The 13,366-nt window shown below is 52.4% G+C and overlaps 1 protein-coding gene across 1 annotated transcript; it reads left to right on the forward strand.

Moving 5' to 3' along the window:
* Positions 1-1,077: 1,077 nt before the first annotated feature.
* On the forward strand, positions 1,078-12,013 carry OSR2 (odd-skipped related transciption factor 2). Its single transcript, XM_058275775.2, is given in 6 exon segments — positions 1,078-4,489; positions 5,015-7,911; positions 8,483-8,577; positions 8,580-9,249; positions 10,327-10,426; positions 11,195-12,013. Coding segments are annotated over 5 exon segments (1,560 nt in total). The 5' UTR covers positions 1,078-4,489; positions 5,015-7,399; the 3' UTR covers positions 11,378-12,013.
* Positions 12,014-13,366: the final 1,353 nt, after the last annotated feature.

Below are 13,366 nucleotides of genomic sequence, written 5' to 3' on the forward strand. Positions count from 1 at the left end.
GGCCCAGAACTTCCCCTCCGACCTCCCAGCACTGCTCCCGCAGCCCAGGGGCTCGGCACCCCGCAGTGCTGGGGGCGGGAAAGCGCCCACCACTGCCTCCTGCGGAAAGAAGCTGAGCGGGGGGCGCCCTGGACCCAACACATTCTTACCTTCTCCCCGCCCCTAGAAACAGGCCTACAAGGTTGGCCCAACCCCGGAGGTGTGTGGAAGGACCCTTAGGTCTTGCAGCGCGACGCAGGTCTCACGCGACGCGTGCGCCCAGCGACGCGCCACTTCCCGCTCCCAGGGTTCGGGATCCATTCCCCACAGGGCTTCAAATGCTGGGGTGGGTTGACGGGTAAGTCGCGGGGAGCAGAACGGTCTTTCCGAATGAGGTCCTTAAAAAATTCATCTTTCCTCTCCCGACCGGGGAAATGTCTTGGGCCTTGCAGCTGCTAGAATCTGAGCTGACCGGGACCGCCCCGCCCGCGCTCTCCCTGCGCGGGGGTCAGAACCATTGTCTTCCCCTTGCCCTTCGGAAGTCAAGGCTGCCCGGAGCTCCGTTGTGGCTCTGAAGTTCCCCTTAGAAGCCCACCAGCAGAGGAATCGTTGGGAGTGTGGGGGATACTGCGCCAGGTCCCCCAAAATCCTATGCAGTAGGCGTAGAACGACTTATTGGCCCCGCCAAGAGGCCCAGGCCTTCTACCCAGCATCCCTACCGCGCACACGACCCTCTTTCCGCAGCAAAGGGGCGGGAGTCGAGGTGAAGGGAGCCGAACGCAGTGGGGTCGCTGGCTCCCGCGCGCTCACACCCGGGAGCCGGTGGCCGCAGTGGCGGCCCCCGGCGCCCGCGCCATGTAGTGAGCGGCCCGCGCCTCCAGGGGGCGCTGCGGCTCTTCCCGCTGGCCGCCGAGCTCTCACCCGCGGCTCCGCTTTCCTGTCCCGTCCCTGTGTAGAACACGAACTAGAACTTCCTTTTTTAAAAAAAAAAAAAGATAAAATTCTTAGTTTTGGGCCCCTGTCTCCAAACTCTCAGCCCTGAGCCGAGCGCCAGCGATCCTCTTCTGGGTTCCCGCCAGGCCCCTCACTATGTCCACACTGGGGCTGACGTGCTCCTGCCCAGAGCAGAGCTGGACTCCCAACTCCCCCGCGCTCCCGCGAAAGGCGGCAAATAGTGCGGGAAGTTCAAATGCGAAACGTCCCTGCTGGGCAAAGGCAGGGGAAGCCTGGAGGACAGGAGGCGAGTCCTCAGAGGTGGTTGTAGCTAGGATTTCGGGGGAAAGATGTTTCCAGAAATTGTTTTAAAAGGGTAAAAGGTTTTAGGATGTCTGCAGCGCCGGGTCGGAGCGGGAGAGGCTCGGAGTCAACTGCAGGAAAGTCTGGGTCTGCCACCTGCTTGCAGCTGAGCTGGCAGAGCCGCCTGGGTGGGCCGGGGGGAAGGGACCTGCGCTGCGTGCCCCCCTCCTTTTCCACCTCCTCCCCGTTTCCTCTCCCCGGCCTTCTTCCCTTCCTCCAGGAACAGAAACATGATGCAGCGGTTCGGGTTCGGACAGCAACTGCTCGCGGGCCCCTCGTCAGTCTGTTAGCCGTTTCCCTGGAAGCGTCCTGGATGTCGAAAGCCCAGAGCTGCGGGGACAGCAGATGACCGGATCGGCGGAAAGGGCGGCGTGAACCCACCGCGCAGCTCCCCGAGGGAGCAGCGAGAGCCGGACGACTGCGCGGAGACTCAGTCCCCGGAGCGCAGCTGGGCTGCTCCAGGCTCCGGTACTTCCCTCTCGGCACACAGGGGCCCCCTTGCCTGTCCGTGGGCCCGGTGACCGGCGGTCTGCGTCAGGCGTTGTCGTGCGGCAATCCGGCGGGTGAGGCTGCTGGTGGGTGGGCTTCCGCAGTGTGTGCGCCCTCGCTGGCTGCCCCTGCAAGGGGCTCTTCCGGGCTGAGCGCGGAGAAACTCGAGACCCCGCGCGGGGTGGCCCGGGGGCGCCCAGTGCGCAGTGCCACACCGCGCTCAGAACTTGGTCTCGCCTACGCGCCCGAGGCGCGCACCTGCCCACCGCGGTGGCCCGGCCTGGCGGCCGCCGACGCACCACCAACCCACGCTGCCTCCCCGCAAAGCCCGGAGCTCGCCAACCCTTCCCTACCCTTCAAACCACCGCAGCGCCCGGGCCGCCGTGGCCCAGACTCCATTTTGGAACTTCGGAAGCTGGGCGGGGGGAGGGGGGCGAGGTAAACACTTTATGGAAAAACCCCGGCCCTGGAGGTTTGCGGAAAGAGGGCGCAGCTCTTGGGTAGTTGGAAATGCTGCCTACCCGGCGGGAAAAGCAGGAGATTCCGCACACAACGTACACACCCACAGGGCGGGAAAGGTGTGAAGCCGGCTGCTGGAGAATTTGCCTCCTCTTTGCTGAAAAGGGAAAACGAAGGATACTCTTTAGGTCACCCCGTGAGTGTGCGTCCTGGGGAATCTGAGAGAAGAGAAAGTTCCCTTCAAATCTCCCAAATTGAGAAAAGCTGCGGAAGGAATGAGGCGGTTGGAGAGTGGGGACCGCAGGCAATCCCGCAGCTGGGGCCCAGGACTGAGCGCTAAAATGAAAGCACCCCCACTGAACCCGCTAGCGAAAACGTTTCAGAAAAGCCCCTGAACGCTTAGGTGTTCTGCAACGTCCATGCCGTTTGTTGAATTTACATTGAAGCAATACTGCTGATATGACACACTCGGGTCTTCGTCCCACGATCACTTTTTAATCTTTGCGGACTTACATTGGCAAGAAAAAAGATTTGCTACCATTGACTTACGTTTTTACAAAAGGAACGAAAAATTCTATCCACCTTAATATAAATAAAATAGAAGGTGTTTATCTTAGTAAAATAATTATCTAAGCGCTTTTGCCTGACTCTGCAATCTCTCGTTAACCTTTTGACAGTTTTTACACTTCTACTTGTATTTGTCCACTTCTGTGCATTACTGTGATGATTTACTTGTCCTTTTGGGGTGGTTTATTCAAAATTATCTTTTGGCTGAACATTTTGAATTGTGCAGTGGAGAGTCTTGGCGCCTCCAAACGCGGGCTTGCAGTGGGCTAAGCCAAAGCCCCTCTGGGGCGAAGTGCGCTTTGCTCAGTGTCGCTCACGCAGATCTCCTCTGCTCAAAATGGGTGTTTGTCATTCCCTTTCTGTCACTCGGTCACCCGACTTCCACAGCGGCTTAAGTGCGTCTGCTCACACCAGACCAGGCTTTCAGAAGAACCTGAAAAATGCCACTGTACCTCAAATTCGATTAAATTTCTGGTGACTGAACAATAAACCGGGAATGAAGATGCACATGTCTTGAAAAGCTAGAACAGTGTTTTCTTCAATTTTTAAATTGATTGCTTTTCACCCATTACAGATGGATTCTTTATTGTTTGCCAGTGGGTCGCAGATGCCCACCCCTTTTAACAAGCTGGTTAACTGCTTATGAAATGTACATTGGCTGATTAAAGTTTAAATATTGGAAGAAATTTCTCCTGGGACATTCCACATGTCTTTGCAGTAATTACGAAATTAGTCAATTGTCGCCTCTTTAAACAAACTTCGTTTTGAAAACAGGCAGAAGTAGACAACACATACAGTTTATAAATGACCAAAAGTATGTACAAAACTGTTTTTAAAATAGAGGAAAAGCGACATAAGCTGGAGACTATAATCTAGAACGGACTGATTTTACTCTACGAAGAAGATGGTTGTGTTAAACGTATTACGATGTGGAAATTAAGTCAGCTAGCTAGCCAAGTAAAACTACAAAATGCCCTTTGGGGTTGTTCTGCAGGGTTTTCGGGAGGCAGAGGACCAATTGTTGAGTTTCTAATAGTGTAAGGCAAACTGACACCGACAAGGAAGAGGGTGGGTGTTGTATTTGTGTGAGGTTTGAATCGAGTCACCTTGGGCTCTGTCTCAGTACCAGGGAGACCTCGGGCAAACCTGTGCCTTTAAGACTCAGTTGCTATCTAAACACAAGTAAACAGAGCGGACCATTAGCGGGCGCCGGGCGCGGGGGCGGAGCCTGGGCGCAGGGAGCCCCGCGCCGCGGCGGGCGGCCCGCCCGGAGGGGAGGCGGGGCCGCTACTAAAGCCCTGGACTCCCGGCCCTGGGCAGCCTGGGGAGGGACGCAGGCGGGGACAGAGCTCGGCGCGCTCGCTGCTGAAGGGTGATGGCCCTGCGAGGCTGCGGGCTCCCACCTCACCCCGAGTCCGCGTCAAGGGGCTCGCCGAGGCCCGGGGTTCCCGGCGAGCGCTGAGCGAGGTCTCCAAGCACTCCCAGTCCTTACACTTCCGCATGCACAGACTCCGACCAGGGCGAGGATCCGCGTTAACTTTCGCTGCTCGCCGACCTCCAGATCATGCGCGCAGCTCCCAGGACTCCGCGTGGAGAAACAAGTTTGCCTCGCGTGGACCCAATGACCCTGCCAAGCTGCGCTCGGGGCTGCCCGGACCGGGTGTGAGCGGCGCTGCCCAGGCGGACCTTTCTGCCGGAGGTGAGTGTCCGCGCTGAGAAGGGGCTGCAGCCGCCCTAAGGAAGGACTGTCCGTGGTTAGAAAGGTTTGGGGGCGCAGGGGCGTTCGCATGGTCGGTCCGGCGTGCCACAAGCTCAGATATTGTGAAAAGCAACCACACGGATGCGATCCGGGGCATTGTGTTTCTCATTTCTTCGGATCCCCGCTCGCGACTCCCAGCTAACACTCGACCACACACACTCTTCTACGTACGGTGTCTTAGTTTTGTATCAGGACATTTTAGCTAAGCATTCAGCAAGGCTTCTCATAAAAAGCTGACCGACGTACGCTGAGATAAAACCCCTCGATCCCACGGTGTTACTAAAAGCCCCTGCACTAGAAAGCCCGGGTCGACCCGTCCGGAGACAGCCGCGCAGCGCAGTGCGGACGGGTCGCGGCATTCAGCGCCTGCCCAGCCCGCGGCGCCGAGGGGGTGTTTGAAGAGTTCAGTCCTAGGTAATTCTCCAACCCTGTGCTGGCCCTTTGACTTTCCTCTCCATCTTCCAGTTTTGCCTAAGGGGGCAGAAGGCAAACTCCCCCGGGAATAGACCCTTGGATTCGTGAAAAATAGCAACACAGAAAGGAGTTGCAGTTGTAGGAAGAAGGGAGAGCAGAGTGTTTGCGGAGGGAGCCCTGGATCTGCCTGCCTACCTGTTAGCTGAGAACAAAAGAGGGCTGGCGTTTCCCGGAGCGAAACGGCGCGGACAGCTACTTTCTCTCTGAACGAACTGCAGTCGCTAGCTGGAACAAGAAAATTACTCAAGCAGGGGAAGCAGAGAGAAACAGAACCCAGATTATGCGGAAGGCATCTTAATTTAATTAACTCCTTGGGAAGTCAGAGGCGCTGTAAAGGGGCAGGAATTTCTCGGTCGTTTTTCTCGATTCACCTGATCCATTCTGGCCATATTTATTTTTTTTAAAGGCCTTTTTGGATCCATTTAGACGATAGCTCTCGGATTTGCGTAAAATTCTATTGTGGCTTGGGCTGAAATTCAGCAGCCTATTGATCCGTCAAGTCATTTCTTTGAGATACTAATGCACAGGATTTTAGCAGATGACCCCTGACTGTATACTGTTTTTAAATAATTCATTGTAATAACACCATTGCCAAAGAGCAAGTCTTCTTATCAAATTACTACATACATTATTTTCTATAATGTGTTGAAAGCTTCCCTGAACTGAAATTAGCATGTACACATCTCACTTGTTGACAGCCAGTGAACTAAATTTTACAAAACTTCTGTACATGTCTGGAAATTCCTTTTAAAAAGATTGACGAAAGACAACTAGTCTCAGCTCCACTGAAATAACTATGTCTTTTCATTGGTTTAAGTTTCTTTCCTTGAAAAATTATAAGTAACTAATGGTCCGAAACGGTATGGTGGAGAAATGACAGGACATGATGATGGCTGTTATTGCCTGTAATGGAGTGTGGGAACTGCATGGCTCAGTTCTAGTCAAAACGAAAGTACTTTAGATCTCTGCATTGACTTAAAATATCTTTTGACATACATTTCTAGCAACTCAGCAGCAGAGTAGAAATCTAAACTCCTTAATTATTTATGGCAAAAGTGTTTGGTGGATATTTGGGGTGGTTCTGTTTGTAAAAGGGTTTCAGAGGCACCAGTGGTTTTCTCTTTCTCTGTGAAAAACCTATCTTCACTGCAAATTAAAACCGACACATACTATGAAACGGTACTTTTATGCCACCATGAGGATGAATCATAATAAAGTCGTTTATTTCTGTGTTCTGATGGCGCTCAAGCTTGTGCTGGCAGAATTAACATGTAACCTTTATGACAGAGTTTACTTCCTGAATTTGGAATGGGAATCCCAGGTCATGGTATTCCCTCAATGGAAAAAGGGCCCCCCACAAGGAAGGTTATGGGAGTCATACATTTTCTCCCGTATTTATTCCTAAGAAATCTAGTCCAGAAATACACCCAAATACTAATTTCAATTTCCTCTCTATGGAGCAGAACTCGCTGCTTTTCAGCACTAGGGGGAAGGTATTATTTTTAAATCGTGGGAAATCCTTATTGCTCAGATTGAAGGAAATTAATGTATATTCTATTATTTTTCATCTAAGGGGAAATAATCAGATTACGAGGGATGTGGATAGAATCCCTTTTTCCCACCTTTCTGGGAGAGAGCTTGAAGGTTGTTGCTTGAACAAAAATGAATCGTGATTTGTGGTGGGAAAATTTATAACTAATGGGGCTTACAGTTGAATGGTCTGACCGAGACCCTCTGACTGTCACACACCTCTCATTTACTCCCGGTCTGATCTCCCAGGTCGCTTACCACCAGGCAGGAGCGGTTCACCAATAAATCCCTGTCTGCAAGCCATTCCAAGCAGAAGAGGGGAGAGGGATGGTGCGGACCCCACGGAGGCCCTCGGAGGCCGCTTGGTGCGGTGTTTTTTTTAGCATCGTCCCCTAATTTGCCCTCGGATACAGCCACGGGCAATACTTCACAACGCATTAGAGAAAAAAATTCAGGTGTAGAAAGAGATGGGTGAGGAGGGAAAGATGGACAGACTCCCCCACCGTCTTGCAGGGTTCAAAAAAGCTAGGCGAGTCGCTGGGTGGCGGGACCGGCCTGCCTGCCCCTCTCCGGGGAGAGCTCTGAACTGCGGGTCCCGCAGCCGGGGGACCGCTCTCAGAGTAAAGGCCCGCCGAGCTGGCAGGCCGCTCTGCTGAAAAGGCGAGGGCCGTAGGAGAGGGTGAATGAGGTGAGCGAGGCCTGTGAGCTACCCTGGGCAATTGGGTCTGAAATCAGACCCCTGTGATGCCACTGAGGGCGCCGAGAGCCGAGCTGCTTAGGCCCAGGCCGCAGACCCCCGCCCGGCTTTCCTCGTAGCAGCGCGCAGCCCTCACACACGTCTGGACGATGAACAAGGTTCCTCCAGGCCCGCAGGGCCGCGCCGCGCGGCCAGCTGGAGTTTCCCCTTCGCTCCCCAGAGAGCCTTCTCTCCTCCACCCTGCCTCTCTAAGGGCCTCCCGGGTGCGGGCCGCTCCTGGTGCCTGGCAGGGAAGTCGCTCCTGTCTCCCAGGAGCTGGGCGCTCAGTCCAGGACAGGGGGTTTCGGCCTCAGGAACGTCCTCCCCCCCCCCCCCCACTCCACCCCCGGGAGCCTGGACCATCTGGAAGGGATCTTGGAGTGGGGCTGGAGGAGGCAGCGCCTCGGAAGGGGGAGGGGGCGATTCTAGGCCGAACCCGACCCCCGAGGTGTCACTTTTCTTTCCTGCGGCCCGTCACCGCTGATAAATGGAACTGCGACGGAGGAAGGGAAAAGAAAACCTCCGAGGTCAGCGCGGGGCGAGGCGGGCCCCTCCGAGGGCCGGCGAGCCAGAGAGGACGAGGCACGCGCGGTTGTGCGCCCGCACCCTCGGCGCGGCCTGGGTAAGCGCGGGAAAGGCGGCGGCGCGGGTACTGGCCCGCGCTGGGGCGCAGTGCGAGGAGCCGCCGCGCACCGGGCCGGGCCGAGCCCTCGAGCCTGGGTCGGACCCACAACCCGTGGATCCCCGGGGAGCTCGGAGGCTCCGGACAACAGCGGCTCGGCGGGGGGTTTGCGGGCGTTGGCGTCGCGGGCGGTCGCGGTTGGCTGAGCTGGGCCGGGCAGGGGGCGGAGGGCTGCGCTGGGCATTGCCTACCTCCGTCAGAGTCCCCCTACCCGCTTTTCTTTCTCCTCTGCCGGATTCTGCTCCGTGCGTGCCCGGACTGCGACCAAAAGGGTCGCCGGAGCACCCGGTTTGCGGATCAGGCCCGGGGGCCAGGCTGGTGAGGACTCGCTGGGCAGGCGCTGGGCAGGCGCTGCGCGGTGCCCTTGCGTCTCGTTCGGGGGGCCGAGGAGTAGGGCGTGGAGGGGGGCGTAGAAGGAAGGTGTGATAACCCGTGCTGGCGCCAAAGGGCTGACGGAACCGGCTGGGCCAATATTCACCGTCTCTGCCTCCTTCCCCTTGTCATTTTCTAGGGCTTTCTCTTCGCGCTGTTATCTGAGTTTTCGCCGCAGCCATCCACGCCCGCCTGCTTCTGAGTCCTGGAAGAAAGGGGCGGCTCTCTCCGCCCCGCAGCACCCCGGAAGATGGGGAGCAAGGCCCTGCCGGCGCCCATTCCACTCCACCCGTCACTGCAGCTCACCAATTACTCCTTCCTGCAGGCCGTGAACACCTTTCCCGCCGCCGTGGACCACCTGCAGGGCCTGTATGGTCTCAGCGCTGTGCAGACCATGCACATGAATCACTGGACGCTGGGGTACCCCAACGTGCACGAGATCGCCCGCTCCACCATCACCGAGATGGCGGCGGCTCAGGGCCTCGTGGACGCACGCTTTCCTTTCCCGGCTCTGCCCTTTACCACCCACCTCTTCCACCCCAAGCAGGGGGCCATTGCCCACGTCCTCCCAGCCCTGCACAAGGATCGGCCCCGTTTTGACTTTGCCAACTTGGCCGTGGCCGCCACGCAGGAGGATCCCCCCAAAATGGGGGATCTGACCAAACTGAGCCCCGGGCTGGGCAGCCCCATCTCGGGTCTCAGTAAATTGACTCCGGACAGAAAGCCCTCCCGAGGGAGGTTGCCCTCCAAAACGAAAAAAGAGTTTATCTGCAAGTTTTGCGGCAGACACTTTACTAAATCCTACAACTTGCTCATCCACGAAAGGACCCACACAGATGAGAGGCCCTACACATGTGACATTTGCCACAAGGCCTTCCGGAGGCAAGATCACCTGCGGGATCACAGGTGAGGTGGAAGAGAAAGTTGGCTGGGGAGGAAAGAACACTGAGTTCTTGATGAATATCAGAGTGTCAATAAAAGTCCCTGTGGACTGGAATGTATCTCCCAAAGCGACTCCTCAGTCCTCTTCTACTAATCCTCAACATCACCCTTTCTTCCCCGTCTGCCTTTGCTGCGTTCTTGTTTGAGGCCAGGCAGAGCCATTTCCCATCCTTGGGCAGGGAAAAATCTGGTGGGTTGGTCTTAGTTCTATATTTGGTTTCCCAGTTTCCTTCCAGTCGTCCTGGGGGGGGGGGGGGGGGTGAGGTGGGGGGGTGGGGAGAAGTGTGTACCGAAAAAGCCAAGGGGCCCTGGAGACCACCCCATAGTGTGTGCAGGTCCCGACGACCTTTTGGCCATTTCTGGAGACCTGCTCCGGCCACCGCCATGGGGCTCCTTCCCTCCCCTCCCACGTCACCCGCCGAGGTGCGTCCCGGAGACCGCCACAGCGCCCTGTTTTTTAAGTTTTGTTTGCTGGGTTTTTGGGGCTACTAAACTTAGAAACATTACCCCACCTCCTTCCCCTACTCTTAAACTTTGCAGCGACAAATGGCGGGATACTATAACATAAGTGTTTTCATCACGTAGAATATATCCAGAAGTGGAAGTGAAGACATCTTCCGCGAGATGAGGCTTCTGCATCCAGCCTCCGCGGCTGTTAAGAGATTCTCTCAAATCAGTTCTCCTAAAGTCCGCTTTGCCTCACATACTGATTTGGGCAGTTTAAATCCCAGGGAAAACCTTGGAGGCCAAGAAGGGCTCATTCGGCAAGGTTTTGAGCTCCAGAACACGCCAGAGAGGGCGATCAAGTGTAGATAAAGTTGGCTGCCGGTGAAGGTTTTGAAGGGTCTGTTAGTTTAGGTTAACCATCGACAGAATTACGGAGGAAAAAAAATTCAATCTAAAAACATAAATAATGGGGATTCAGTTTTCGTTTTCGTCCTTTTACTGCTTCATTCTGAGCGATTGTCTAAAGAAAACCCTCACCCTGGCGGTGAACTTTAGGTGAAAGCCATTTCAATGAATCCTTGTATTGATTTTCAGGTATATCCATTCCAAAGAAAAACCCTTCAAATGTCAGGAGTGTGGGAAAGGATTTTGTCAGTCTAGAACTCTAGCAGTTCACAAAACTTTACATATGCAGGTAAGTTAGTTTTCTTGTTTTAAAAAAAAAAGTGATTGGTTCCATCTTATTGTTTTGCGCAAGGTTTCAATGCAGAGTCTTTCTCTTAAAAGGTTATGTTTAGACTAATTCTGTAGGTGGGGAAAGCAGCACTCTTGATTTTTAAAAATATATAAAAGGAATCTTAATTTAACAAAAACATTCTCATATTTTTCTTAAAGAACAGGCCACTCTCTTTATTCTAAATCCTAATTTTACAATTATATTTTTTCATCCCATCTGCCCTGCGTTTAAAGCTTTCGTGTTTGGGAGGAAATAAAGGTAATTTTGATAATGGAGGCTTGATGAAATCCCATACGTTCTCTTTCCCAAAGGACTCATAGTTTGTAGCTTTCGGAACATTGAGGAAAAGTTTAATTTTCCAGCAAAGAGGAGCCTTATTCCCCAGGAGAATGTTGTTCCTTGAGAGAGGATTAGAGTTTTTCCTTCCCCCCTTTCCTGCTTATGACATGGTGATGAAATGTAAAGAGCTGGGAATCACAAAGCCCACCACGGTGGCCGCGGATCTGCCTCCGCAAGTTATCAGTGTAATTGGGCCTCTGTGTGTGCCTGCTCGTGTGTTCTCATGATTGGAGGATTAGGAGCGCAGATTTGTTCCTGCAGGTCCCCTCTTTTGTTGTCATGCGCCTGTTATGTTAACGCTTGTGATGCTGATAAGACAGAAACTATTGAGAAGGGTGCAGTGGTGGTGTGAAGGATTAATCCTTTGCTTGCTTCACATCTGAACAGGAATCTCCACACAAATGTCCCACATGTGGAAGAACCTTTAATCAGAGAAGTAATCTGAAAACTCACCTTCTCACCCATACAGACATCAAGCCCTACAGCTGCGAGCAGTGTGGCAAAGTGTTCAGGCGAAACTGTGATCTGCGGCGGCACAGCCTGACTCACACCCCGCGGCAGGACTTCTAGAGAAGCCCAGGATCTGTCCCGGGCCGCCGCTGCTCCCCTCCCCAGACACCTCTCCACGCCTCCCACCCAGGGGTTCAACCCCCCAAAACTCCCATTGACCCCAGCTCTTCTTCCCTTGCTGCAGCCGCACCTGCAGCTCCAAGGAGTTAACTCTTCTGGAGGACTGAGAACTGTAGAAAGCCACACACTTACATCCCTTCACAAAGAGCATACACTAGTTTCTTGTAGATATTCACGGCTCATTTTAGAGCTCTGTACATAATGTCGTGGGTCTTTGTTTTGTCGTTGTTTTGTATTTTGTTGGATGCACCTAGATATGGAAAACAGAAGCCAAATTTATCTTTAAAGACTGTATTTCAAAATAAAACTTTGTCTGTTTGTTGTTTGTTTGTTTTAACCCTCCTGCAAAAAGTGTCTTGCTATTTAACTTGTTTTTTCCTCTGAGTTCTTGAAGTGGTCTGCCACTAAAAAATTCGATACTGAAGGGTATTCTTTGTCTCTAGGTTTTAAAAATAAGACTTCGCACAATTCTCTTACTGAAATTTCAGTCTTTCTCTTTTGTACTGTGGTATTTTGGACAATTGTGCTGCCTTTTTGTTTTTCAAAGATATTAAAAATGATACCTCTGAGATTTTATTTCCTTTTGTTCATTCCAGTTCCTTGTGTATTATTCCTTCATATCAAAACAATATATAAATCACTATTAATAATGTGTAAATCAGTGTCTGCACCACTTGAAAGCACAAAGTGGAAAGAAGCTTAAGGAGAAAGGAGCTTCTCACCACTTCATTATTTAAGAGTCCTTGACCTGTTGTCAAAGTTTATGATGGGCAGCTTCTCTTACCATTAGACTTTGAACACTATGATTTATCACTATAGACAGAGACTTTATCCTGCCTTCAGGGGAGAAGTCTAAAATCCTCCTGTGAAAGTGCAGGAAGATTCAGCCTTCAAGAAGATGGGAGAGAACAGGAGAAACTCCTTAGCTATGTTGGCAAAAAATATTTCTTCCCAAGGGTGGAGATCCTTTCTTCTAGACGGTTAGACTTTCTCTGCAAAGCAAACTGAGTTAGGTCACTAGGGAGATTTCCATCACTGATTGACCTCTTGTCTCTGGAAAAATGTCAGAAGTGCAGGTTACTCCATGGATAGGGCTCATGGCAAATATGCAATCACATTCTGATGCATTTCAACCTTTTCTAAACATTTCCTGGGGGATATGACATAGTATAATGGCAACACTGAAGTATAGAGTAGCATTTGGGTGGAAGGCTTTGGAAGAAGATAAACGGTGGTACTGTGTAGAGACCAAAAGGGAAATGATTGAACCTAAAGAAGGAACACCAGAGGATCCTTGTGACCCAGTGGTCCAGTAAGTTCTGACAAGCCATTTAATACTGAATGGAGTTAATATGGACATTTTCATATATATATATATGTATATTTATATGATAATGGTATATTACACCCTCAGGGTGAGACCAACTTGTCCTATGACTGTTACATTAGAATCTTCTAGAAGGGTAGAGGTGAGGACTAGATTAAAAATTTCTCACCTGTGCCTTGTACACTACACCTTATCAGAAGGTCTTAAAGTGTTCAGACTCGCTGCTTATCCTGTTCACAGAGTAGATGGCTGGAAGTCACTTCTACTCCCTGGAGATCAGCTCTGACAAAGTGTCTACTCACCAATTTGTGTGTTTAATACTTACACAAACGCATTCCTCCACGTGGGATGGGCCCAGAGACTTCACTGGGGAGAAGGGGCAGGAATGGAGTGTGGGGGTGCACGGGTGTGTGGTATTTAGAGGAATGAAACTGTTGTTTGTTTTCTTTTGTTTGTACAGAGTTAACTCGGTGACCTTCCTACCCCTACTCTCTCAAGATCCTGCCCACCTTGGCACAGAAGGTTTGAATACTTTAGGGCAGGGTTATACATTGACTGTCCCTAGATCTCCCCTAATCCTGCTGGCCTTTTTCCTTGTAGTC

Source organism: Dasypus novemcinctus, chromosome 14 (assembly GCF_030445035.2).
Source record: "Dasypus novemcinctus isolate mDasNov1 chromosome 14, mDasNov1.1.hap2, whole genome shotgun sequence".
NCBI lineage: Eukaryota > Metazoa > Chordata > Mammalia > Cingulata > Dasypodidae > Dasypus > Dasypus novemcinctus.